The sequence below is a fragment of the Manacus candei genome, unplaced genomic scaffold (assembly GCF_025592945.1).
Source record: "Manacus candei isolate 608988 ecotype Guabito, Panama unplaced genomic scaffold, ASM2559294v1 h1tg000057l, whole genome shotgun sequence".
In the NCBI taxonomy this organism is placed as follows: Eukaryota; Metazoa; Chordata; class Aves; order Passeriformes; family Pipridae; genus Manacus; species Manacus candei.
The window spans coordinates 14416276-14442807 of record NW_026138105.1 but is presented as its reverse complement, the minus strand read 5'-3'; the positions used below and the strand labels follow the sequence as shown (position 1 = coordinate 14442807).

At 51.6% G+C, this 26532-nt stretch overlaps 1 protein-coding gene across 1 annotated transcript; it reads left to right on the top strand.

The window, feature by feature from the left end:
* Positions 1 to 1402: 1402 nt before the first annotated feature.
* Positions 1403 to 20720, top strand: SDC4 (syndecan 4). Its single transcript, XM_051803069.1, has 5 exons — positions 1403 to 1565; positions 15388 to 15529; positions 16407 to 16459; positions 16697 to 16880; positions 18108 to 20720. Exons 1-5 carry the CDS (start codon positions 1488 to 1490, stop codon positions 18257 to 18259), a joined length of 609 nt encoding a protein of 202 aa, XP_051659029.1. The 5' UTR covers positions 1403 to 1487; the 3' UTR covers positions 18260 to 20720.
* The last annotated feature ends 5812 nt before the right edge of the window (positions 20721 to 26532 follow it).

Here is a 26532-nt window from a genome sequence, read left to right as displayed (position 1 = left end):
GCTGTGCCATGCAGGGGAAATTTTTGGTGGAGTGGGTGTGTATTGAGGGGAATGACAACCAGGAGCAGTTCAGTGTAATGTGCTTGTTTGGAGAGGAAGTAATCAGGCGAGTGAGCGGGGTTTGTAGCCACAATACAGAAAGCTGGTTTTGAAAGCATCTTTGTGGTGGCTGCTTTACTTGGAAGGAGGTGTATAGAGGTCATGGCCATATGCACACAAATCCAGGTGGCATGTAGAGGGTTAGGGGCCATGGAATGCTTCTGGCCACCTTGTGCTGCCGAGGCTGTCTCCTGTCTGGCAGATGTTGTCATGGTATGGACCAGTCCTTGCACATTCTTCCTCGCCATCTCCTGCTGCCCACCTCAGCTGGGTGTCCAGAGCTGGAGATTCACTGGAGCTGGGCTCCCTGACCGCACCAGGAGTGACTTTCATCAGCTCCTCTGTGTGATGAAGTGAGAGTAATAAGGAAGGATAATAACACAGAGGCCGTACTGGTGGGAGATTTCAGGTACCCCTCGGGTTAAGGGACTGTAATAGATGCTTTCAAGCAAATTCTCATGGTCAGGCAAAGTTATTAAATGTGATAAGAGAAACGGAAATAATTAAAGTGTGTTGTTGAGTTTCCCTCCCTCCTCCCTTATCAGTGTGGGGATTTTGCCCTTGCCGCTTGCAGAGAAGACGGATGGAGCGGTTTCGTGTTCCACCTCCGACGAGCCTCGAGTGATGTAACACCGGCGATCACCGCAGCGGTGACGCGCTGCCAGGCGCGGGGACTCGCTCTCACCTTTCTGTCACTTGTGGAATGCTGCGAAAGCGGATGCTGTGTGCCCGCTCCCCCCCTCTTTCTCTTTCCCTTTCCCCCCCCTTTTCACTTTCTCCCTCCTTTTAACTCACCCCCCCTTCCATTCTTTTTTCTCTTTCCTTTTCTCCCGGCCCTTTTCTCCCCGCCTTTTCCCCCTTCCTCCCCCTCTACCCCTTCCTTCTCTTTGTCCCCCTCCCCTTTTTCATTTCCCCCCTTCCCCCCTTTCCTTTTCCCTTTTTCCCTTTCCCCTTCCCCCCTTTTCCTTCCTCACCTTTTCCTTTCTCCCCCCCCTTCCCTTTATCCTTCCCCCCTTTCCCCATAACTCAGTGACTGCCGCCGGCAGGACGGGGGTCCCAACCATGCAGAGCGTGTTCCACACCCGCACAGACGGACCCGGGTTCCGCCGTGTCCCCCCGCGATGCCTCGGCCGTCAGCCCGGCAGTGTCCCCGTGTCCCTGTGTCGGTGCGGGGCAGGTGGCAGCCCCCCTGTCCCGGTGCGGTGCCGGTGCGGGGCGGGGGCCGCGGGCATTCCCGGCGGGGCGGGAGCAGCACCGCTCCGCCCCCGCGGGGGCCGTGCCGGCCCTATAAGGGCCGCGGCGGCGACAGGAGGCGGCTAGAGCCCGCTCCGGTCGGATCTGCAGCTCCGGCGCCCCGTCTCTGCCGTACAGCCCAGCCCAGCCCGGCCATGCCGCTGCCCCGTGTCCCGCTCCGCGCCGCGCTGCTGCTGCTCGGCCTCCTCCTGCGAGCCGCCGCCGCTGAGTCGGTGAGTCCCGCCGGGCCGAGGGAGACGGGAGGGAAGGGGGGGATCTGCCCCGCCAGGAAGGGCTCCTGGTGCCGGCGGGTGGGTGACCCGCGGGTCTCAGGCCCCGCTCTCCAGCAGCCTGAGAGGCGATGCCACCGCTGCCCCCCCGGGGTCTGCCCCCGCCGCTTGCCCTTCTCCGGGGGAGGGGAGGGGGGCGGGATGGGTGGCCGGCGATAGGGCCGTTCCCGTTCCTCCCCCGGCTCTCCTGGCTCGCACGCTGCCTCTTCCGTCCGATGCCAGAGCAGCGCCGGCCGTGCCCGGCGGTGTCCCGGCCGGTGCCCGGCGGTGTCCCGGCCGGTGCCCGGCGGTGTCCCGGCCGGTGCCCGGCGGTGTCCCGGCCGGTGCCCGGCGGTGTCCCGGCCGGTGCCCGGCGGTGTCCCGGCCGGTGCCCGGCGGTGTCCCGGCCGGTGCCCGGCTGTCCCGCTGCTGTGCCGCTCCTCACGTATCCCGTTCTCCCCGTGTCTCCCCGGTGCTCAGCGCTGGTGGGGTTAGAGCGTTACGGGGGTACCTGGTGGAAATGAACTGCGCTGCATTGCAGCTTCGATCTCCAACTGCTCATCGTGGACTTAAGTCCTTGAATCCCTCTTTTATTGTGAATATGTGGCGGGTTGGATGCGTGCGGTGCATTACAGCACCTGGATGGGCTTTCCAGCCTTACCTGAGTTTGGTTGTGCCGGTGCCTGGGGTTTTTCAGTGTGTATGAAACCTTCCTTACTTTCACATGGGGATGAAAAATGATGCATTACCACGGAGGGTTTAAGAATCTCTTAAATATATAAACATTTTGGAGGTGAAACATTTTGGATGCTTCAAACCGGCACGTGTGGGGTCCTCGTGGTGAAGCAGAGATTTTGAGATTCTGGCTTCCCCGCTGTTTGTTTGTTTTTGTGTGTCCGTCTTGCTGATAGTGCAATCAGGGCAGATTCCTCTGCTGGTCTGAAAAGAGCTGCTGAGATTAAGGTAACTGCAGGAGATCGGGGATCCTTGAAACTAGATTTAATCATCCACATTGGTTTGCTTTGGACTGAAGACTGGGTGGGCAGATCTGAACTGATAAGACTGTGCTGCTTTGTAATAGGGGCACAGGGTTGGGGGGTTGCTGATTGTAGAGTAGGGAACTCCCATAGAGAGCATCTGTAGTAATTGCCAGCTACTCTGCTAAAACCAACCAGCCCAAATCCACTTTACTCTAATCTGGTGTCTTTATCCCTGCTATTAAGCACGTGAATCGGTCGTTTGGGAACTGGCCCAAACCAGTAGGGCAAACCTTTGGGGCAGACAGCATCTGGAAGTTGCACTGACCATGTTTGGTATGAAATGCAACTTGGTGTCCCTGGGGACTGGACTGGTCTGCAAGCATCGGATTTCTGCAAAGACAACAAATTTCGCACAGATGTGGTCTGTAAATCCTTATATAGAACTTCTACAGAGTATTTGTCTGTATCTTTTAAGCTACCTAAGATGGAGTGTGTGCTTGAGAAGTAACACTGGCCTACTATAAAGCCTTATCCAAACAAATTGTTTGGGTTACAGGCTGCCGGGGAGGAGATGAGGATGACACACGGTTTGGGAGAGTTCTGCTGGCACTCCTCCCATATTATTTTTTTTAATAGCACCGCCAAAACGTGCAGGGCTGCACAGCATGTGGCTCTTGGTTTTTCTGTGCGGGCAGGGTGAAGACAGGTAGCTGTTTCTTAACAAGACGGGGATTGTATTTCTTGTGCTTATGTAAGAGCGTGGATTTTGAGAGCGATTCGGTGCTTGAATATTTCCCCAAGCCTGTACAAACAGAAATGCCTTGGCTCGTTTCCCCTCGTGCGGCTTTCTGGTGTAAATGGGATTTCTCTCCGTGTGAAGCAATCCTGGGATGTGTAAGAGGGTGGGGAATATTACTGAAGTGCCGAAGTGTGACGTTTGTGCTCCTGCTGCGGGTGGGTGGGTTGTGTTACAACAGCCCCGCAGCTTTGTGCGAGAACATCCCCCTCTTCCCCATGGGGCGGGGGGAGCCTGGAGCTGATGCCTGATGTCACCAGGTGGTCCCCAGCCCTCTCTGGATGAGTGCCTTGCAAGGCAAAGGCTGTGTGGGCAGGGTGCTCCCCTCTGCTGTGCAAGGATGGGGGTCCTGCAGAAGATGCTCTAGGGGGGATGGACAGAAAGCCCCCAGTGCAGCCAAGACGTGGGATCAGTGGAGATGACAGAGGACTTGAGGTCTGCCTACTTGAGCAGAGTGGCATTGCTGAGCTCTCCCAGTGCTTTTAGCATCTAAAAGTGCCCCTGGCAGCACAGGAGGAAAGCAAGGGGTATTTCCTCTGCTGCAGGCTTGGGCTCTGCTCAGTTTGGGCTGCAAAAGGGCTGAATGCCCTGAGCTCAGCAGGGCTGTAGCAGTGCTAGTGGGCTGCAAGCTTATTGCAGATGTTCTACCTTTGAACTATGCAGAAAAAGTCTCCATGCAGCACCACATCGTGTTCGTGGGTCCCCAGCAGTACAGATGAGCACAAATCCAACCCAGAAGCTGCTGGCAGAGGATTACTCTAGGGGGAAGGGGGAGGCTTCCTGCTGTTAGTGGGCTCTGTTTGCTGGTTTAAAGCAATCATGCTCGGAGGCCTCCTGATTGGCAAAGCTGGTGTCTTGTTGATGATAGCTGTGTTTGGAAAGTAGTGCAGCATTATTAATGTTAAAACCGGTTTGGCTTGTCCTGCTGCCATTGATCCCCGAGGCCTGTTCTTTCTGCTCTTTGCCCAGTTTCTCATCTGTCCCTCCCAATCAAATCAAGACATTGCTATCTGCACGTTTTACTTTATTTTTTACCTGGACTTGGCAAGCTCACATGTAGAGCTAAACCCTGCTTTGCTTCAGCCTTCTTGAAGCATGGTGTTTATATGCAGTGTTTAAAGCAATGTTCCTTAGCCCTGAAGGGCCAGGAGCCCATGACTTCTGGTAGACAAATCTAGAGATGTCTGTTGGGAAGAAACGCCTGTAACACGTAGGAAGAAATAACCTCTCTAGCACCTTGTACCTTGTCAAACTGCATGCACAGTTCATGGGGTGGGAGTTCAGGGCTCCGTGGTCCCTCCGTGGCTCAGAGCCTTGTTCACAATAGATGTGGAGGTTCCCAGGGGTGGGAATAGTCACCCCTGCAGTGCTTGGGGCACAGTCATGGAAACGGTGCTGCTGCCCAGTTCTCATCTGTCCGAAGTGCTGCCAGCTCCCATGCTGGAGAGCACTCTCCTGTGGTTCAGAGTTTTCCGACCAGCTTACGCAAGAGGCACATCGGGGCTGAACTTGGTACTTTCCAGACTCGAGATACCAGAGGTTCATTTGCTCTGGGAAGTTAAGGCTCTTGGTAGCCAATGTGATTGCTGCCTTTCCTGCCTCTCCTATTGCTGTCTCCCAAGGCTTTGGCACTTTGAGGTCTTGCAAAGGCCGGTATCCAGTCCAGCAACAGCAAAAATGTTTTTCCTATGTGTTTTCGCCTCTCCCTTCCCCTCCAAGCCTCTGTTAATGGCATTACTATTGCCTTGAGCTGCTCAAATGGTTGGGGTGGGGAGGCCATTTGCTGCTCTCAAATGCCTGAAATGGAGCCTCATGTGACCGTGCCATGGTTTTCCTGCAATGTCATACTGTCCCACTTCCACCACAAGCTGGGAGCTGCCAACTTGACTTTCCAGGTGACGATGGAGAGGAGGGACACTGGCTGGCTGCTCAGCACGTGGACTTCAGCACAGCTCCTGCAGCTACTTTTCCCTTCCCTCTGACTCCTGGTGCTGGTAAATACTCTGTGAGACATATCCTGGCTGCTTGAATCCCCTTGGCTATAAGTTACCACTAGGTTGTGTTACATTTTGTGCGTGTTGTTCTCTCTCAAATGAACAGGTTGATGTTTTTAGAGTTAAAGATAATTTTTTTTTTAATTAGTGATATTAACTGTACCTGTAAGAGTGGCATAACTGTGGTTCCATGGTCTGCAATGTAAATTACTTGGGTTGACTTGTAAGATTACTTGATTAAGTTATCGTGGCTCTCTGATCCCACAGAACTCCCCAGCTATGGCTTTGGCTAGACAAAAGGAGCATCCATCCTTCAAAACACTTCCTAGCTCTTGAGTTAACATTTATCCTCTTGAGCCTGCTCTTAGATCTTGCAGCTGCATTCTCCCCCTTCACTCGGTACACCCTGTTCCTTTATGCCCTGTAACAACAGCCGGGTTGTGCTGCTTTTGCAACCTCAAACTACAGGCTGATGCAGTTGAAACACTACAAAACCGAGGGGACAAACCCTGCGCACGCCTGACCTCGGGGCTGCTGTTGGGGAGCATGTGTGGCTGTTTGTTTGAGACTGGCTGGAATGCAAATGCTTGAGATTAAGGATTCAAATGATTTGCACTAGAATGAGACTCTTGTGATGAGACTGGGCTTGGTGGCTCTGAATAGACAGGGCAGCCCAGTTAAAGAGTTTAACTTGTAATAAGCCACTGCTCTGAGGGACTGTAAAAGATCCTACATTAATGAGCTTCTAGGGCTGCACTTCTAGGTTAGTTCAGGCTTTTATTTTTTTGTCTTTAAGCGTGTGCCTGAATGTTTTTCCAGTGAATGCTGCCGGTCAGAGGACCAGCTCTGCCGTGTGTCGCCATCGGCCCTGACTTGCAGCAGTCGTGCTCTGACTCAGGTTTCTGGCACTTGCCTGGCATCACAGCTCCCTTAGACACTGCTGTCACCCTCTGAGTAACAGCCTGGCCCCTTACCCAAAGCAGTGACTCAGGCAGACTTCCGAGGCTCTGCAGCGCGGAGGTGGATCTCTTCTCATGGGGTTAGGAAAGGGGTGACAGGCAGAACTAGGGCTTCTGCTTGGCACACGGTCTGTGCTGGCCGAGCGCCTTCTCTGCTGCCTCCTGTTTAATCTGGTTGTGGCTGTGGTGGGCAGAAAAGCTGTCGGGCTCTGACATGTGACTGCTGCCAGTAGCTGAGCTGGTGTTGGCAAAGGCAGATCAGAAAATGTCCCTGTCTTGAGCAGCTGTAACTTGCTCTGGCAGTTCGGTGGTTCCTTCATTTCCAGGCAGAAACAAGAGCTCCATGGGAGAGAGGAAAGCAATGGTATTAGCCAAAGTAAGTGAAAGTGTTCAAAGCAAGCTAAAGGAGCAGAAAGCCTCAAAAGAGGGGGTTAAATACTTAATCCCAAATCTGAAGAAAATGTCAGCGTAGGAGGGGAAAACATGCAAGATGTAGCTGTGTCCCTCTCAGTTTCTGAAGGCTGACTGACTTGAAAAGTATGCTTCTTGTAAAAGTCTTTATTTTTGCTGGAAGTATGCACTCTTGTCAGTTTTGTCCTTAAATCCTTTGAGGCTGAGAATCTGCTTATAAGATGCCAAGAGGCTGTTGTTAGACAAATTATTGGGATAACTTAAAAATCAAAGCAGTTAATTAAAATCTCAGAGAGACACTCCTTGGGGCAGGAAGGAGACTGGGAGACCCATAGCACTGTTACCCAAGCGGCTGGTGTTATGTCAAGCAAAACCACGGCTGCTTCTTGCTTAAACAAATTGTGTTGTGTCAGGGACGGCAAAGCCTGCCATGGGAAGGATTTCTCTCTTCTGATGTTGCTCTGCCTTAGCTGCTGTAGGGGAAAAGATGTCTCCACCACGGTTCCTCTAAAACTGTGCTGCTGTCAGACTTGAATACGAAGCGATGTGCCCTTGGCCAGCTTACCTTGCTGTGAGGCTCACCCTGCCTCCTGTCCTTTAGCTGCTGTTACAGTCCAACTATAGCAATAAAAAGCAATGTTAACGTGCATTAATGACTGTGAAAGTGCCTTGGACTTGCACTGAAGTGGCTTGCGCAGCACAGTAGCCAGAAATCTCTGTGCAGAAGGCGAGGTGACTGAGGGGAGTATGGCTGGAAGGAGGGCACCTGGTGTGGTCGGGTGCTGCTGTGCTGACCTGGAGAAGAGTGGGACCCGTAGGTGGAGGGACAGATCCTGACCAGTATGGTCCTAGGAGGATGGCAAAAGCCTCTTTAATGTCCCCCTTTAAAAACAGAGAAGCTTCTACTCTCCTCCAAATGGAAATACAGTCCTTACTGATGTCAGGAGCTTTTGCTTGGAATACTCTGTTCCCCAGCGAGGTAAATATTTATTGCAAATCCACAGTGTGCAGTGGAGCAGAGTCTGGAGCCAGGATCTTGCAGGAGACTGTTTATGTGCGGGCTGTTCTTGGCGCTAATTCCAAATTTCCTGAGGCTGAGTATGAGGAGCAGGTCCTGCGTGTTGGTTACTCAGACTTGCTAGTCCAGCTGAGCGTGGGCTTTGGAGTGCCAGGGAAGGAGTGACCCAAACAATGGCTGGGTCCCTCTGCTCCTGCCTGTGACAAAGTGGGTACAGAGACATGGTCAGGGAGGGCTGGAAAACTGCTGCCAGCTGCTCACCCCCTGCTCAAAGAGGCGAGGGAGCCTTACTGGGAATCCAGAGCCCGTTGAGAGAGGAAAAATGCCCCGGGAGTGACAGGTTTCCTGAAGTACAGCTGCATTATTCCCAATAGCACACACTGTGTCTGCTGCTTTCTGGGCCCAAGCCAAGGCAACTTCTGCACAAGTAGGGAACGTCTTTGTTAAAAAACAAACAAACAAACCCAACCCCAAACTCCAGGCACTGAAAACCCAGCCTCTGCTGCTGTAGCAGCTAGCTAGGAAAATGCCTGCTGTTGAAATGTTTGTTTGTATCAATGCTCACACGGGTCTGGCTGATAGTGGAGTGCTGCTGCTACGCTGTCTCAAGTGCTTTTGTGCCGATAACTTCCTCTGCTGCAGTTCTTTGCTGGCACCTTTGCCAGTGGAGCAGCATAACTGTGCTGGCAGAGCTCAGCTGCCTGGGCTAAACCTAGATCTTTGGGCTACTACTTCTGATTAGATTAAAATGGATCGTGGGAGGGGAAGCATTTGTAGGGTGCAGCATTGGGAATCTTGACTGTACAAACAAGCTGAGATTAGCCGCATGGTGAGCCAGATAGCAAAGGCACCCTTTGAAGTCGGGTGTCTGCCTGGCTTAATTTTGTGAACACGCTGGCATGAGGGAGCACAAAGATCCCAAAAAAGCACGTCACGCATTTCTTGCCAAGTGGAAATTCTGCTTGTGTACGTGTTCGGGGAAATATTGGGGTGTAGCTGTATTCTAGGAAAGGGCAGTGAGGGCAGGCCTCTTCCTGGCGTCAGGGGGAAGCGTGATACATGAAATATCCCAAGCCTGAAGCATCAGCATGAAAAATCATCCTTGGTGGAAAAGCTGCTTTGCTGGGGCCTTTGTATCCTTTTTTCCTTCCGCAGACAAGGATGCAGTAGAAGTCTCTATTATAGAGTAGGGCAACTCAGAATGAGTCGTGAGCTGGAAAAACTGAATTCCTTTTTTTACCTTGGATTTCTCCAACTTCTGAGCTGAGCCCAGGGCAGTGAAGTGTATGAATTGCCTACGATTAGGTTTGTAAATACAATAAAAAATATAATCTCTTTATGAACTAGGTGTGTATCACTGCTGTGACCAGGAGAACCCTTCAGGGGTGTGAAATCCTGCCGCAGTTGTTTTCCTCTGAAGTCACATGAGAGCTCCTGCTTTTTCCTCCTGTAGTTTTCCTCTGAACATTATCTCTATTTGCTTCAGGGCAAGTGATGGACACACAGCCATCTGCAACTGCCTGCTGAGCTTTATCTCCTCTAGCTGGATGGGAAGCAGCCATCTCCTTCCCATTCTGGCTTTGGAGCTGGGCATGGAGTATTTAGAGCAGCTATTTTGCCACCATTGCAGTAAACAGATCCCAGCATGTGCCTGTCTGGCAAAAGACTCGATCTTTATGGCTTTGCTCGTGGCTGATAATCAGGGAAAAGCAGTTAAACAAGAGTTCATTCCTTGGTAATCTCTCCGTCCTCCTGTGGGCTGGAGGGAGCAGGCTGTGTGTGTAAGCGAGCGCGCAGCGGTTCAAAGGTAACAGAGGCTTGACTTGGTGAGCGCAGGGAAGCCTATTTTGAGCAAGCAGAGCCCGGGAGGATTCATCTCTGCTGCAGGGGAGGCACCCGTGACAGCGAGTGGCTCTGCAGAGCCCGGGATTACAGTGTAATTGTCACGGGGATTATGGCTCCGCTGCCGCATGAGCCCCCAGGAGAGCTGCTTGTGGCGACACGGCTTAAAGAATCACACGGGGAACGGGGGCAAGGGGGGAGCGACCCGGGCTGGGGCTGGGGTAGTGCTGGACGTGCCTTCTGCTCTTCACGTGGGCTGTGGAGTGTGAGCACAGGGGCTGGGGATGTGCCTGCAGGGAGATGGATACCTGGTTGGACAGGGACTGGGCAGGCTGCTGCGGAGTCACCTTGAACGAGTGATGCTTTCACCAGCCAGACAGTTCCCCAGCCCGCATGTTGCTCCTGCTCTGTCTTATTAAGCAAAACCCTGCTCCCTGCCTGTCTGTGTTACTGAGCATAATTCAAAAAATAATGTATTTTTTCCCCCTCTTTGCTAAGAGGCACAAAGAGTGTGCAGTAAGTGGTGTGGGCACTGGAGATGCCTGCACGCTGTGGTCAGTGCTTCAGTCTCGGATTTCTCCCTTAGTCCTCGGGGTGCCTTGGATTTACCTTTGTGGCTCACTGTGGTGGGAGTGCTGGATAGTGGCTGTCAGAGAGGAGATGGGCAAGGCTGGCTGTGGCTCTGCTCTAGGACTGCTTGGAAAGTGTTGAGCAAGGGTAGTGTTTAACCATGTCTGGAAGCCTCAGGTGATCCTGTCATGCAACTAAATACAAACATGTGCCTGGATGGGAGATGTTTAACTTTTGTCCTTTGGCACAAAGGCCAATCCAGGCCATGTTTGCTGAGAGTTATGTGGGACAGACTGACCAGAAATGGGTGGTGAAATAGTACCACCAGGCATAGGCACAAGAAGCTGGGAGAAGTGTTTTGGTTTTTTTTACTTTTTTTTAACTGTTAAAGGAGTTAGGTGTGACCTAGAACAAAATATTGATATTTGCTTTGCTCTTAGGACTAACATGACTTTTGTATGTTTATTTTTTTCCCCTAAACGGAACTGGAGCATGGAGGGAGTGAAGGGTATTTTGGGGGAATATATAGACCCTCCCTAACAGGAGCTGTTGCTGGAAGAACCTGTGACTTCTAATAATGTTTTTTAATGTGCATTCAGATGGGAAGATAGAGCTGTCTTTGCCTGTTGCCTCACTGCACACCTCCCTCCTGTAGAGATCAGCTTTATTTGGCTGCTTCACACCAATTTGAGCTGTTTCCAGTGCTTGTCAGACTCCTTCACCTTCCTGCTTTTGGGGGGCTGGTGGGCTTTGAGGGGGGTGAACTCACTCCTAACCCTTGCTCCTTTGCATGCTTGGTGTGAGTTTTAAAACCCACCTGGTTTGTGGGCTCCTGCAAGAGCTCAGTGGAAGAGAACTATATGGAAATCCCCTCTCTTGGGCTGGGTGGTTTACAGAGCTTTGCATCCCTGCACTGGGAAGGCCCTGTTGGATTCTGTGCTCTTTGGTCCATGATGCAGGACAGCAGAAGGCCCAGGGTGGGTGGAGGCTTTGCAAATGATCTCTTAATAACCAGGCTCTGAGGCTGGGCCATCCAGGCAGCTGCTGGTGTTGTCCAGGAGCCCTTGCTGGTTGAGCTGATGTGGGTGTGCGTTGTGGTGGTGTGTGAGGTGACATCTGTCCATGACAGCACAGGTCTGGAAAGGATATTTTGTGTAGCCCTGCTTGCTGAAGTGAAATAAGGTGATCTGTAGAACCGTCCCTGAGTACAGAGCACCTGAGAAAAGCCCTGGGAGCAGCTTACACCTGCCTGTCCCTGCAGGCTACAAAGAGTTAACAGGTCTGTACCTCTGCCCCCACCTCCCGGGCTGGCCCAGCTCCATCTGCTTTTGTCTAGGAAAGGTTGACTTTCACCTTGCTCCTGTTTACTCCTGGATTTGTGTACATAGTGCTGGAGAGGGAGACCAGGAGCAAGCACTGGGTCTCCATGCCAAAATAATAAACTTGATAAAGAGCTCCATGCGCTGTGGCTGCCCCAGTCCCTGCAGGTCTGACTCCCTTTGCAACTTGCTGGCTGTGACCCTTCAAAGGAGCTTTTAATGAACTCTGTGTTTGATCAGAGACAAGGGCCAGCTGTAAAAGCCAGTTCCATGTCTGGAAAACTTTGTCTCTGCCCCGAAACATCATTTGGGTTTTTTTGAAAGGGTTTGCAAAGGCTGTGGTGAGGACATGTGGGCTGGGGCAGACGAGCTGCCTGGGTTTGTTATTTCCCAGAACTCGCCAGCGGCTGGGGAAATTCACACTTTGCATTCAAACTTTGCTTGCTGCCTCAATAAATAGATGATCTTGCTTTGAGAAGAGCTGAAGAGTATCCTGGGGCTGTAAGGGAAGGCCCCAGGAGCACGAAATGGAGTGAAGTGGGCTAGGGATGGAGCACAGCAGTGCTGCCTGGGGTGCCGGGGGTGGGATTCTTGTACCTCCACTGAGCAAACAGTGTCTGGCTTCATCCAGTAGTACAGCCTGCCTTGGGCTCAAACATGAGATCTCTGTGCCCAGCTTCTCCAGGAATGATGCTCATAGTTCACGTGCCTCATGCGCTGGTTGTCTGGCACGAAATCTATAATTTATTTATTTGTTTATTTATTTATCTACTGCCACTGGCAGGCAGGCAAAGCTTCTGCTCCCCAGCACACTCTTTAATCTCCCATGGTGCTTACTGGGGATAAAGCTGCTTAACATGAGGAAGAAATCTGGAACTAGACTCCCACAGGAAAGGTTGATTTCTGTACAGACCCCTCCTAGAGAGGATCATATTAATAGTAGGACTTGACTTCAGCTGCCAGGGTGAGGTGGAGCTGTGCAGCCGCCCAGTCCAACTCTCCCAGCAAGTCCCTGGCCTGGCTCCAGTCCTGGGACAACAGGTGGTGGAAAGCAGACTCTGAGCAGTGCTGGTGTCCTTCTCCAGCTGGCAGTTGCAGAAGGTGTTAAGCTGAATGTGGCCAGAGATGACTTGGCAAGGGCTGACCATCATCCTGTGGCAGTCTCATAGCTTTTTCCTCTTGGCTGCAGCCTGCAAGCCCAGAGGAAGTACAGCTGCCTTCCGCAGTGCCCCTTCAAGTGGCAGAGCTGTAGGGAGGACTGGATGCCCTTGGAAAGGGGTGTACTTTTATTAAGCAAAGAACTCCAGGGAGCTCTTTGTGGCACTTGAGAAAGCCTGCAGCCCGTGCTTGTAAGTCTGTGAAAGTGCCCGTGTGCCCTTTCACAGGTGTGTATGTGAGGAATGTGCCTGCTCCAGACCTGCCCTTCAAGCACCACGCTCCAGTGTTAACTCTTCCCAGGCTGCCCATGCCCCAGCTCCCAGTTAGAGCCAGCTTCCTAGAAGTACATGCCTTGAAACCTGAAGGATAATTATGGAGGTGCCCAGCAGCCCTCTGACTTCCCTGGCAGATGAATCTGGAACGTGAGGCTCACTGCCCACAGGAAAAGTTTCCTGTACCGTTTGAGAAGCTCTTGTGGCTTCCAGGAACTTCCCTGTCCTTGCTCAAGAGGATGATGAAGAGTGAGTTCAGGGAACGCTCCCATATAATCTTATTTATCCTTGTGAGTCAGTAATTTCCTTATGTCCTGTGCTGGTAAACACTGCCTGTCCTGATTTCAATAGGGTTTTCTGATAGCCAGGCCCGGTGCGTTCCACAGCGTGTACTCATGGCTGTGGCTGTCTGCTCCTGGCTGGGCTGAGCTGATACGGCCAGGGGGCTGTCCAGCCACTCCAGGGGACTAAACCCAGCTTTTCTGGAGCTGCCCTTGCTCGGACACTACAGGCCGTGACTCATGGTGAAGTACAGGGTGAGCTGGCACCGGGGTGTGGCTCGGCACAGCACTTTTGCCAACATCAATCTGCCCAGTGCAGCAGCCAGATTATATGAGTCTGCAGCAAACATGCTCCCCAGTCCTGGTGCCCTAGATTGGGAATTGAGCTCTTCCTGCCAGGAAGAAGTGGCCAGGAGCTGCCCTGGGAACAGCTACTGCATGCTGGCAGCAGTTTCCATTGCAGGGCTGGCTTTGGCTGGGTTTTGTGTATCCTGAAATGAATTTCCCTTGGAGCGAGTGATCCGTAACGTTAGGAATGCCTGGTTCCAGGCCGGGAGAGGATTTCTTCCAGGCTGACCTTCCTCCCAGCCCCCTTCCTGACACCTAGTGCCAGGCTTGGCACAGCAGAGATGGTTCTGGGAGGAGAACTGGCCTCAGCATTTCATACCCTCTGGGCTGTTCATCTGGTTATCGTGCAGCGGAGTTGCTGGGGAGACCCAAAATGCCTCAATAAGCAAAGAAAAAGCACATCTAGTGCCACTGCTCCTGGTGCAAAATGAGAAACATCTTGGCCTGGCCACAGAGCCTTGTCTGTGGCAAACCCAGTGTGCAAATGTGCTGAGGGGCAGGGGAATGGGCTGGAATCTGGGCTGGGGCTGTGGGCAGAGGAGGCTGACATGTGGCTTGTGGCTGATTGTTGGCCTTGGCGTGTGAGATCGATAGCGGATGTAATTTATCAGTCGTGTCACTGCTGGGCTGTGGGATGGGCCACACCTGGCCAGGGGAGCAGGAGGGCTGATCCCAGCAGCTCTGACTGTCCCCAGTCTCTGTTCCTTCTCACCCCTCTGAGGCTGTAGCTCATGGTAAGCCTGTACACTGAGAAAAGCCCCCCTGGATGTGGTGGACTGGAGTAAAGAGATGTTTTAAAAATGCTCTCCTGATAAAACCTTTGTAAAGACATCCCAGTCTTCCCAGGCGTGAAAGAATGTTGCCAGCTTAGCCCCCGGCTGTGAGACCCATCCATCTGCCTTAGGGGAAGGGGTTGAGTCCTCCTCCACTGGGATGATTTCATGGCTGTGGAAGCACCTGGAATCTGTGGGCTGGTGTTGAGCAACCCCAGAGCTCATACCTGTGGTACCCTCACCGGGCTGGCCCCAGGGCTGTAGGGAGAGGAGAAATACTTCTGGGAAGTTGCATAACCTTGGTGAGGGCAGGAGGTTTGTGCTTGTGGCTCCTTGAAAGTCCCAAGTGCAAATGAGCTTTGGTGTGCAAATTGCCATTGTGGCCAAAGAGCTGATATCTGGGAGGCTCTCCAGCTTTTGTGCTGTAACTGCACTCCTTGGGCCTTTGGATCCTGGACATATTTTACAGGCTTGTTTGTTTACATGCTTTTTAAGAGGTGAGGCAGGGGAAGCTCTTCCTTCAGGCGAGTCATTACTGATAGTGAGTGCTCTTGAACGTCACACTGTATTGCACTGCAGTTCAGCTGAACTGACAGACCAGTTTTTAAGCCTTGGGTGATAAAATGGGTTTGTTCTCAATACAAGAAGCGAGGAATTGCCTTGGTTGTGAGGCCTTGGTGTTATGCAAAGAACTGACCTATAGGTGCCAGGCTTTTTCCCCAGGAATAGCAAGTCCTTCCAAGGTATTGCTTTTCCAAATGCTTTTGATGCAAACTCCTGACCAAGATCCTGTTGTGTTGTTTTCACCCTGTGTGTTTAGGTGAACTTGAATCTGTAGTGCTCAGGAAATTCCCCTCCCAGGCTGGCTCTCACTTCTGTTCTGAGAAATTCTAGGGGAATTCAGCTATTTCCAGGCTGATAACGATAATGCTTTTGGTGGAGAGGAAGTTCAGCATTTACTGTTTTTCTCTTGGAAGTGACGTGCTCAGCACAGGCTCTGAACCTTCTGTGAAATGCTTCTGAGGAGTTGCCTGATATTTAACACTTTTCCACACCCCTTTGCAGGTGAGAGAAACTGAGACCATGGATGCTGGATGGCTTGACTACCCTGCCTCTGGGGATTTGCCAGATGATGAAGACATTGGTGAATTCAGGCCTCACTTAACTGCTGATGGGTTGGACATAGATGAGTCATCTGGGTCTGGAGGTAAGTAGGGAAGGGGGGAAATGGATCTACCTCAGCTGATGCTGTGACATTTCTTTCAGCACCAGCCCATGAGTGATGGGCCAAGTGCACAGCCAGAGCTCCAGAGGAACCACAGTGTCAAGTGGAGATGAGAGAGCCTTGTGAGTTGTAGTCACTCAGATGAGAACAGTGAAAGTGGTTGTGCTGTGGTGTTGAATCACTTGGGGAGGACAGATGGAGTGTAGCCAAGCTTGTCTTGCTGCAAGTGAAAAGGCATTGCACTGGCTGGATCTCTTTCCTGTTGAACTCCAAAGAACTGCTGAGAAACTAAAAAAAAAAAATCTATTGTTGAGGCAGTATTAAAAGGCTTAGAGTTAATATCTCAGCTGAGGCCAAACAAGGTGAAGGACTAACTGGTGTTCAAGTGAACTCTCTGTGACATGCAAAACTCCCTGCCCAAACCAGTTTCTGTAGCTCTGTGTCCCTTTATGTGAACATTTGTTCTCTAAAAGTAAAAGAACAAGTGCTGAAATCGGTGGCTGACATGTTTGGGCAGATCTGGAGGGTTGGTGAATGATCCTTTAGGGATGGGCTGTGGGAGCAATGCCCTCAATTGGCATTACCTTAGTAAGCTATGGCAGATCTGCCCTGCAGGGGCCAATGGATGCAGCTGAAGACCCCTCCCATAAGAGGTGTGGGTTTCAAGATTACATCTCATGGTCTTGTGCAATCAAAGTTATTAATGATAAAAGGACTAGTAGATGAGAGGGAGTTGTAGAGGACAAGAGTTCTAGTTTGTCTGCAGGTACTGGTATTATGGGAAGTGTGAATTCTGGGAAAATGACATATAATGGGAATAAAACTTAGTCCTCTCTATTTTATTTTACCCCCTCTGCAGACTACTCAGACTCTGAAGAAGGCATATATCTGACCACCATGGATACTCCTCTGGTAGGTATTGCCCCTGTGTGTTTTTAAGCAACATGTAACTCCTTTGGTTTGTCTGAACTGAACTCCCTGAACACCCTCCCCCCTGCAAGACGTGTCATCAGGACAAACCCACCTGCAGGAACAGTGTACTTGTAATGCACTGAGCAAACTTTCTATGCCCTGCACACCCTCCTGGTTTCAGCTGTAGGTAGGCTGGGTGCTGCTTACTGAAGGGTGTGGTTTGTCTGTGTTCTTTAGATATCTGACAACTATATCCCTGGAGATACTGGGAGAAAGATAGAAGGTGAGAAGAAAAACACAATGGTGGACAATGAAATCATTCCAGACAAAGCTGTACCTGTCGAAGAGAACCTGTCCAACAAGATCTCCATGGCAAGCACAGCCAACAGCAGCATCTTTGAAAGAACAGAAGTCCTTACAGGTAATATTCCACCTTCTCCTGATAAATCATTAATACTGAAAATCAAAATGCCTTCTGTTGTTCCCTGTTTCTCTGGGGAGCAGCTCCCTCCTGACAAGGGGAATGAGTTTCATTGCCCCTGTGACTACCTGTAGCAGGGTGACTTCTGCTTTCTAGTCCTTAAACAACAGCAGAGCCTACTGCTTGCCTTGCTGAGGTAAACAGCTTGTTTTTGAGCCTGCCAGCTGACTGTTGGCTTAAGTCATGTGGCAGCTGCTCTGCACCCAGATACTGCCTCAACAAGAGGCGTTTCTGGCTGTAAACCGGTGACATCATAGACTTTCATATCAAATAGAGGCATGTTCCTTCTAACCTGTGCCCAAGTCCTGCCTTTTCTGAGCCTTTTCAGGAGCCAAGCAACCCCTCTAAGGGGTTTGAACACCTGACCAGCTGTAGGAATCTGAGTACTGATGTCTAGAGCAAAGCCAAGAGACTGGCTCCCCTGCAGCGGGTGGGAAAGGCCTGTCTCTAGCACAGTGCTGCTTCAAGCACTTGGCCTGATAGTCCAGGTACAAATCTTGGCACACTGTGTCAATCCACAACCATCCTTCCAGCTGGAGAAGAGACTGGAAGAGTGACTTGGAAAGCCGTCTAGCCAAGAAGCTGATTTAGTGCAAGGAGTAGGTGTCACAGCTAAAATAAACCAGTCAAGTGTTGTGGCCACCCTTGGTGTGAGGAGAGAGGAAATCTTGGTGGTTTTTAGCGGGTTTGTGGGCGTTGATATTTGGGGTAGTGATTTTGGGGTATTTTTGAAGGGGAGTGATGTTGGCAGTTGGATGTTGCTGATGAAATGGAATAGAGAGTCCCCCGGGTGTGCTCACACAGGGGGTTAACAAAGCACTCAGACTGGAGCTACACCATTTTCCTGTGGGTCGTGGTGGGGCTCTTTTGGTGGATTTTTTTAGTTTTGCCTCCATGCAGGGAGGATATCTTCTTGTCAGCATTTCTTCCTTGGACTAAACTGGAGGATTAGCACAAACTGGTTAATGTGGAACATGTGAATATTCTGTGGTTGGGTTGGAAGCAGTCTCTGGCCTTTCCCAGGAACATCTGCTGTTTGCTGGAAGTGCCAGCACATATGGTGACAGGCACATGGACACTGACTCTGGAGGCAATTCTGGGGGCTGGTACTCTTGAAGCAGATTTTGAGATGTAGCTGACTTATTCCATGTTCTTTTTCCTCCCCAGCTCTCATTGCAGGAGGAGCAGTGGGCCTCCTGTTTGCCATCTTCCTGATCCTCCTCTTGGTCTATCGCATGAAGAAAAAGGACGAGGGCAGTTACGACCTGGGGAAGAAACCCATCTACAAGAAAGCCCCCACAAACGAGTTCTATGCTTAAAGCTCAGCAGCACCTTGTGCCCATCAAGGGACAAACAAACTGTATGGAAACACTGTGCCCTCAGATGAGATGTGCTGAACAAATGCTCTTTTTGGATTGAATTTCAAAGTGACTTTGAGAGAAAAAAAAAAACAAACAAACTTCCTTCGTGACCCTTCCCATCCTGCTCAGCTAACAAGGGCCCAATGAAATACAAAGAGTCTGAAAAAAAAAACAAACCAACAACTCAGTGTATTTTTTTTTTCCTAAGCTAGTGTAAAAAGAATAAAGATGCCAAATTTTCTGCTTGGTTTTATAGAGGGTATATAAACACAAACCAGACTGTATGGAAGCAAACACCATGTGTTTGCATCCAGCGTGCTGTGTTGGGATTGGCTGCTTCTATAGAAGATGGCTTTTTTTATAAATCTTGCTACTAGATGTCTTGCAGGCTGTTGATGTGAAGCATTTTTGTGGAGAACTATTTATGAATCTCTTACACTACAGATAATGTTGCCTTATCAGGGAGTAAAAGGCCCAGAGGGGCTCAAAATCCCTGAATGCCATAAAGGGCCTATGGGAATGTCTTCCCCAGGAGACTTCTGTCTCTTCCTGTTGGCCCCAGGCAAGGGTCATTAGTCCTTGAAATCGGGACAGCCAGTTGTGTTTGGCTATGGTGACACCCTTTCCTTGCCTTCAGTCTCTTACCTTTTTTTAAAGGATTGCTTGTAGGATTTTTTTTATAATGAAATTTTAAAGAAAATAGCCTAATGTTTATATAAAGTTTGTAGAAATTGTTTTGAAATAATAAAAAAAATAATCTACTTTTTTAATTTCCTCAGATTTATTTTTTCAATCCCTTTGTGTTTCCTTTGGCCGGGCATTTGTCTAGAGATGCTGTTTTATATGATTCATATTCTGAACTGAAGCAGAGTTAGCTACAGTGTGTTACAGGTTTCTTCTAGTTCTATAGCAGCTACTGTAGAGGGTAAAGATATTTATGGTTTTCTCGTAACTTTTTTTAGGATTTTTTTTTAAAATAGAATTATTTATAGTTTCTGAAATGGCTGCTTTCTCATTTGGTAACTCTTATGCTTGTTATGTAAAACACTAATATAATGAGTCTCTGTGAAAACTATTTAAGCTTTATTCTGTGAATTTCAACTATAAATTCAAGGCAATAACTTCTGTATGCAAAGTTGGATGCATAATATGATTGAAGTAGGGAAAAGACAAGAGTATTTCTAGGCTGTAATATATTACAATCAGTCCTATAGAGCTATATATTATATATTTTACTGAGAAATATACAGTTAACAGTGAAAAGGCTGGAGTTAGTTCTTCAGCAGCCTTACAGTGTGTAAGAGGCTTTTGATCTTGTTTGTGCTGCTGTTTGTCCACTGTCTTGTGTGAAGCACAAGAGGCTTGGGAAGGGAGCTGGGAGCAGCCCTGGGGCTCCATCACCATGTCCTGGCTGTGCCTGGAGGAGGGCTGGGGTTGGTGATGTGCTGGGTTTGATCCTCATGAATTAGTGCTGGGTTTGATCCTCGAGAATCAGAGCAGAGATCCCCTGGGTTTGCTCTTTGAAGCAGGCATTGGAAGCTTGCAGTATGGAGATCATAACTTAATGTTTGGGGGTTGGCTGTGTGGCAGAGTCCTCTGTGGTGCTGTGCTGAGTCCTGCCTCTTGTGGAAGGCTGGGTCTGGTAGCTGAGCTCTGCCTGAGCAGCATCTCCCACCTGGGAGCACTGAGCTTTCAGAGATGCAAGCTCTGAACCCCCTGCCATGGGTCTTTGTTAACATATCCTGTACATGGATGGCTCCTGCCTCCACTGGGAGTTGGATTGGACCAATCCCCCCAGTGCTCCCAGAGTGAAGGGTGATGTATGTCTGATGCCTCTGTGTCAGGAAGGTCTTACAGAGCTATGTGTGAGTCATGTCCTGCAGCTCAGAGTCTGGTGTGGTTTAAAACAAAAATCAGAGCGTGGGTCCCCGAGCTGAGTGCCTGGGTAGGCAGCATGAACCAGGCAGTTGCAAAGGCTGTTCAGAAATCTTGTGGCTCCTGAAGCCTCTTTACTGAGGCATTGCAGTGTAGGCTTGAGGCCAAAACCAGAGAGGCCATAGAAGAAAGTTCAGCCCCTTCTCAGGGTGAGGCAATCGAGGTGGGAACACAGGGAAGTGTGTGTTGGAACATGGGTGGGAGAGGAGAGCTCCTCTGGGTGACTCACTTGGTCCCAGTACAAGTGTGTTCGGGGAAATTGTGGGCTCTGGGAGGCTCTCAAAGCTGCACAGAGTTCACTGGAGGTTGGGCAGGAGAGGGAGGACTGTGCTGCCTGTGGACAGCACTACCAGGAAGGCAGGAGTCGTGTCCGCTTCTCGGGATACTTAGATTCTCTTGTGTAATTGCTCTTGGGGTTTTTCCACTGTTACTGATTTTTATTTTTTTTTTTCCCCTCAAATAAATGGTACTTTCTAAAACTGGCTTTTTGGACTGTTTCTGATCTGAAATTTCTTTTGGGAGCCGGATAACTGGGAGCTCGTGTTTGTGTAACTTCTTGGTTTACCAAGAAGGGAGGCACGCTGGGACCTGGCACGGTGGCTGCAGCTCAAAGAGGCTTTGTCAGCAGCTCCAGAGCTGCCTCCAGCATCTGCCCCTCCAGTGACTCCCACTGTCCCTGGGCTTCTCCAAGCAAGTGAAGCAGAGGCAGTCCAGAACCCTGAGGTGAGTCTGTCCTGTCTCTGGTGATCAGTTTGTGATGGCACTTTGAGAAGGCTGTCCCCTTGCAGCCAGAAGGGACAGAGGGAAGTAGAGAGGCCTGTGCCTGTCCTCTGGTAACAGCAGCACATGTCTGTACCCTCAAGCAGAACAATATGCTGGGGGTCTTTCTCCACCAAGTTTCAAGCCAACCCTGTTTAACCAACGTAGGCCTTCAAGTGAGGGCAGAGCTGCTTGCCTGGGATCAGCTGCTCTGGGAGCAAGTCCACAGGTGACTTCATCCTGTTTTGGACTAAAACAGCTGCTCTTTTAAGCAAGATGTGGAGGAAACTGCTGTTTGTCCAAGCCCCTCTGCTCTGCCAGCTTGGTGTTCTCAAGGGACAGGACCCATCTCTCTCCCCAGGCAGGTGGGAGAGGGTGGACTGTGCAGAGAGCAGGGCTGCTTGCTGGGAACGGTGCTGAGGTTCCTCAGAAGTGCTGCATTTAAATGGATTATTGTCGTTGAGAAAATCTAATTCCCTTCTCCCTGGTGGGAATTCCTGCTCCAGGGGGTTTGGCTTAGCAGGGGCAAAGGAAACAAATTGGGACTAACACCCAGGCTCTCTCAGGGGTGAGGGAGTAGCGTGTGCTGGTTGCTTGCTCTGTCACCAGTGCACCCTGAAAGGTCCTTTGAGAATGTGATCCAGTCCCAGGAAAGCAGAGCCATGTGCTCCCGGGGCCCTCCCGTGCTCCGTGGGAGCCGTGTTTGTCAGTGCACCAGTGACGTACTCTGCGATCTTCGAGTTCTTGTTCCTCGTGTGGCTGTGACAGGTTCTTGGATGTGCTGCTTGGAACAACCTGTGGTTGTCTTTTTTTGTTTTCCTCCTCCCCTTTCTTTCTCTCCTGGGCTTTGTCTCTGCGTTGCAAGAATCCCGTGTACTTTCCAAAACCGCCCCCAGTGTAAAAGTGCCTTGTTTTTGCAAAGCAGTCTGGACAAGGAGTCTGCAAATCCCTGGAGCACAAGACTGGCTGCCTGCCTGTCCTTGCAAGGCCCCAGTTCCTGGGATGGATTTGTCACTATTCCCTCTGTCTGCCTTTCTGCCCTCCCTGGCCATCCTTCCTGTTCCTGGTGTATCCTAAGAAGCACTAATGCCTTGTGCATTCCTGGTCTTCATCTCTGACCTAAGAGATGACACACTGTTGTTTTTTCTTTTTAGTGCTGCTCTGGTTTTAAAACCAAAACCTTGAGGATCTGCATCACCAGGCTTGAAAATAGCTGGAACCCTCCCAGGTACTGATGTGATAGAGTGCTTGGGGGCAGGTCTGCCCTTCCCAAATGCTCCCTGGCTGGAGGAGCACCGGGTAGCTGGAAAATGGGGTGTAACCTTTCAGTTCCTCCTTCACTATCCTCTGTCCTATCCTGGTGCCAGCTGTGCTGCAGGTGGTGATGCCCAAAACTCTGGTGGTTTTTTTTTTGGGGGGGGGGGGGGAGGGGCAAGCCTGTCACCTGTACCAAAGCGGCTCTTTGAGGGTCGTGTTTCATAGAATCACAAAATCGTTTGAGTTGGAAGGTCATCTTCCACCCTCCCTGCCGTGGGCAGGGACACCTTCCACCAGCCAAGGCTGCTCCAAGCCCGTCCAAGCTGACCTTGGACACTTCCAGGGATGGGGCAGCCGTAACTTCTTCGGCGAACAGGCGACATCCCCCGGGACACCCCCTGGACATTCCCCTTTCCCGGCTCCCTCCCGGCCCGTTCCCCGCTCTCCGTGTGTCTGCCTCCCCCTCCTGGGCACACCCGGCACCGCACGCGGGACCCCCGGCATCTGCCCCCGCTTCCTTCTCCTTTTTCTTTTTTTTTCTTTTTTTTTTTTTTTCTCTTTTTTTCTTTTTTTTTTCTTTTTTCCTTTTTCCCCCCTTTTGTTTTGCCTTTTCCCATTTTTTTTCTTTTCCCTCTTCCTCTCTCCTCCCCTCCCTTTTTTTTTTTTTTTTTTTAATTCCCTCTGCTTCCTCCCTGCTCTACCCCTCGCCTCTTTTCCCCCGTGGAGCTTGGCAAGGGCAGGGATGGACAAGAGTGGGGATATCCCCATGGCTGTGCCCAGCCGGGCTGGTGTGAGGGTTCGGGGTGCTGGGGGTGCTCTCAGTGACAAAGGCACCGGCTCACCTGTGGGCACTGCCCTTACTACCACAGCATTGCCCTGCCAGCCCTGGACAGGGGCGAGGCTTGGTGTTTTGCCCAGTATTGGAGGGAAGAGACACGGTTTTTAATCACAGGGTGGTTATTTCGGGGAAGCAGGGGGTGCAGGAGGTACTCTGCTGCTCCCAACGCACGGAAGGGAACAATGGGGCCACTGTGTGGCCAAACGCCCCGGCTCCTGTCAGAAAGGTCCAGCGAGGGGTTTTCAGCACGTTTCTATTCCCCTGCTCAGGTATAATTACACAGGGGAACAAAGAGCCCTTCAAACCCACCCGCTCCCCCGGCGCAGCCCGGGGGCTCTGGGCACACGCACGTGTCGGCTCCCGGTGGGGTGCGAGGGGACAGGGGCCATGCAGACCCACAAAGGCAGCCCAGAGGGGTTGGTGACACTGGGCAGGGGCATGGGGACAAACCCTGAGTGCATCTCGAGCTTTCCTGGGAGCCATGGCTGGAGTGGAGGCTCCTCTCCCAGAGTCACACTCCTGGTGTGCCCCCAGGGCAGAAACCAAAGAACAAATCTCACCCCAAGGCAGAAACCAAAGAGCACATCTCACCACATCTCTCAGCACCAATACTGCTTTGCTGTTTATTTAGCCATACACTGGAGAGGGTTTGATGAAGTGCCTTTTCTTCTGCCTCTGGCCAGGCCTGATGCAGAGGTGAGGGGCACCAAGGGGAGAGTTCAGGCTTCACCCCTAAGCTGTCCCAGCCCAAACTGGCCAGGGTAGGAGGCTGGATTGAACAGGACATGGGGCAGGGGGGTGCTTGCAGCAGGGTGCTGGCATACTCTGTGCATGGCACTGCATGGCACTGCATGACACTGCCTGCTGCCCACAGTGCCCTGGGCAAAGCCACGCTGGGATCCTGCTGAGCCCCACAGCCCTGGAACTGTGGACGAGCACCAGGGGCACTGCTCAGCTCCTCCACGGGCAGCTCCACTGACACCAAGACCTCACTGGGCTCATGGGGAGGGATTTATGCCCAGTCCTTTCCTCCTCAGTGCTGACCCATAACTGCCTGCCTGGTTTGCACCCTAATTACTGCAGCAGTGCATGGAAATCAGGCCTGGGCTTTTCAAGCCCAGTTGTTTATTTAAGCTGTTTAAAAAGCTACTTTCCCTCCCTAGTGAATTCTGAGAAAACTATCCATGTGTTTCTTTTGAGAGCAGGATGAAAGCAGATTGCCAGCTCCCTCCATCCTACCCCCCCCTCCAAGCTGAGCTCCTCAGAGCCCTCAGCAGTGCTGCAGTGGGGGGCTGGCCAGAGGGAGCCATGTCCAGTACCGACTCTGCAGCCCTGATCTGGTCACCAAGCCCCAGGTTCAGCCTTGGGGCAGTGGTCCAGTGATGCAGCCTGATGGGACACTGCTGGCCCCTGGGCTTGGTCCTTCCCTGAGCTGCAGGGAGTCCAGAGCTTGCCAGGAATGAGCTTGTTTTTGACTCGTTTTGAGGAAAAAAACCCACAGAAAAAAGGAAACCTAACTTTCCATAAGCTTTTTGGCTGTGTGGGCAGGGCTGAGTGCCCAGGGCTTTGGGCACAGGAGCGTGGCAGTCTCTGCCCCTGAACAGCCCATCTCAGGACAGGGGCTAATAATACCTGCTCCTGGCACTGCTGGTGACATGGGCACCCATGGGTGTCTCCAGCTCACTCTGTCCTTAATGCTATTTGGCTTTCTTTTAAGGTCTGGCCAGCAGGACCTCATGCCTGAGGAGTTCCTGATGCACTGGAAGCCTCTTGAGCAGGTAATTGTAATTCCTCAGCAACCCAACTCGGTTTATTTTGGCCCCAGCATAGTTTTGCATCCTGATGCCCAGCTGGGTAATTTATAGCTCTGTCAGAAAAAGGATAAAGTCAGCACGGGGCTTCCTGGCACTGCCCAAACCTTCAGCCCTGTGTGCTGGTGCCCTTGAAGGGATGCTCAGGGTAATGGGACCCCATTGGGGTCTGTGGGCAGGGCTCAACCAGTGTGGGGGCTTGGTAGGGGGGACGTTTTATGGCTCATGATGCAGTAATTGGCCCCTTGGTTCAGTCTTGTTGGCCAAGCCCTGTTTGTGCAGTGAACCAGCCCTGGGCTTCAGTCCCGGGGGCACCACGTTTCCAAGAAAAAGGGTTTTTTTCTCTGTACCTTTCCCTCTGCTGGGCAGAGCAGCATCCCCACATTCCCCGTTCTGGGGGGCTGGGAATGCAGACACTTCCCCAGAGCAGCGTGGGCTGTGGCAGGATGGGTGCGGGTGGTGTGATGAGTGCGGCAGTGCTCAGCAGGCTGGGGGCTGGTGCTGGAGGCTGTGGATTGGAGGCTGTGCTCTGTGTGCCGGGGCTGGGGCCGGGCTCACTAGATGGCAGCAGCTTCTTCCAAACGGGCAGCACAGTGTCACACAGCCCGGGCAGGGAGGGAGACAGAGCCGGAACGGGCTTCATGTTCCTCTGGGATGTTGTGTCCTGGAGGAAAAGCCAAGCTTTTGTTTTCTTCTGCATGTTTTTGAAGGTAACGCTCACTGCCGGGACCTCAAGTGGCTCCTCGGTGTGATGGGGCGCCGGGAAGCCCCAGCTACACCCTGGATACTGGGAGCAGGGGATCTCCATTGCCTTCGAGCCTTGCCATCACCTGGGGATGCTTGTGCAACACCACGCCTGCACGTGATGGAGGTTATCCTGAGCACCCCTGAAGCACTTGATGCTTTTCCTGAATCCCCAGCCCTTGGAGTGATGCAAAGGTTTTTTCATGCTTGATTTTATACCCGTGTTCCTGGCTGCCTTGGGGACAGGGAAAAGCTCCATGTACAGTTCAGGAGCACAGAGAAGAGCTGCCAGTCGGGCTCTGCAGGGCAGCCCAGCTCACCAGCGCCAGGGGGACGGTCCATGTTTCCTGAACACATGCTGGACTCTGGTAGGATCCATCAGGGACAGGCGCTGCCGACTCGCAAGCGAGGACATGGAACCGGCTGGCGCCTGTCCGAGACATTTGTGTTAATCAGTGATTATGCAAATAAACAGCTCTGCCACGCTACCAGCTCTGCCACGCGACATGGAGCATATGTTCCTCGTGGCAGGCAAGTGCCTCCTCCAGGAGCTGCAAAGCTCCTCGTTTCCACTGTGGGACATGCTGTGGAAGGCAGATTAAGGCAGCCCATGGCTGGTGGGGGAAGGCAGGAGCCCCTCGAGTCCCCTCCAGCCCTCCTGCCGCCGCCTCTCCCCTTTCCCCATGTGGCTTGAATTACTGCGGCCGTTTGCTTAATCCATCAGCCTTCAAGAATGAGCCGCTCGGTGCTTTCTTGGCCTCTCTAGCAAAGCACTGTGCTGTAAACATAACAAGGCAGGCTTGTTCCAAGCCCTTGAAGTCAACAGGCAGTGCTCCTCCTGCCCTTCGGGTCCAGGCTGCTGCTAAATATAGCTGAGGGTGCTTTCC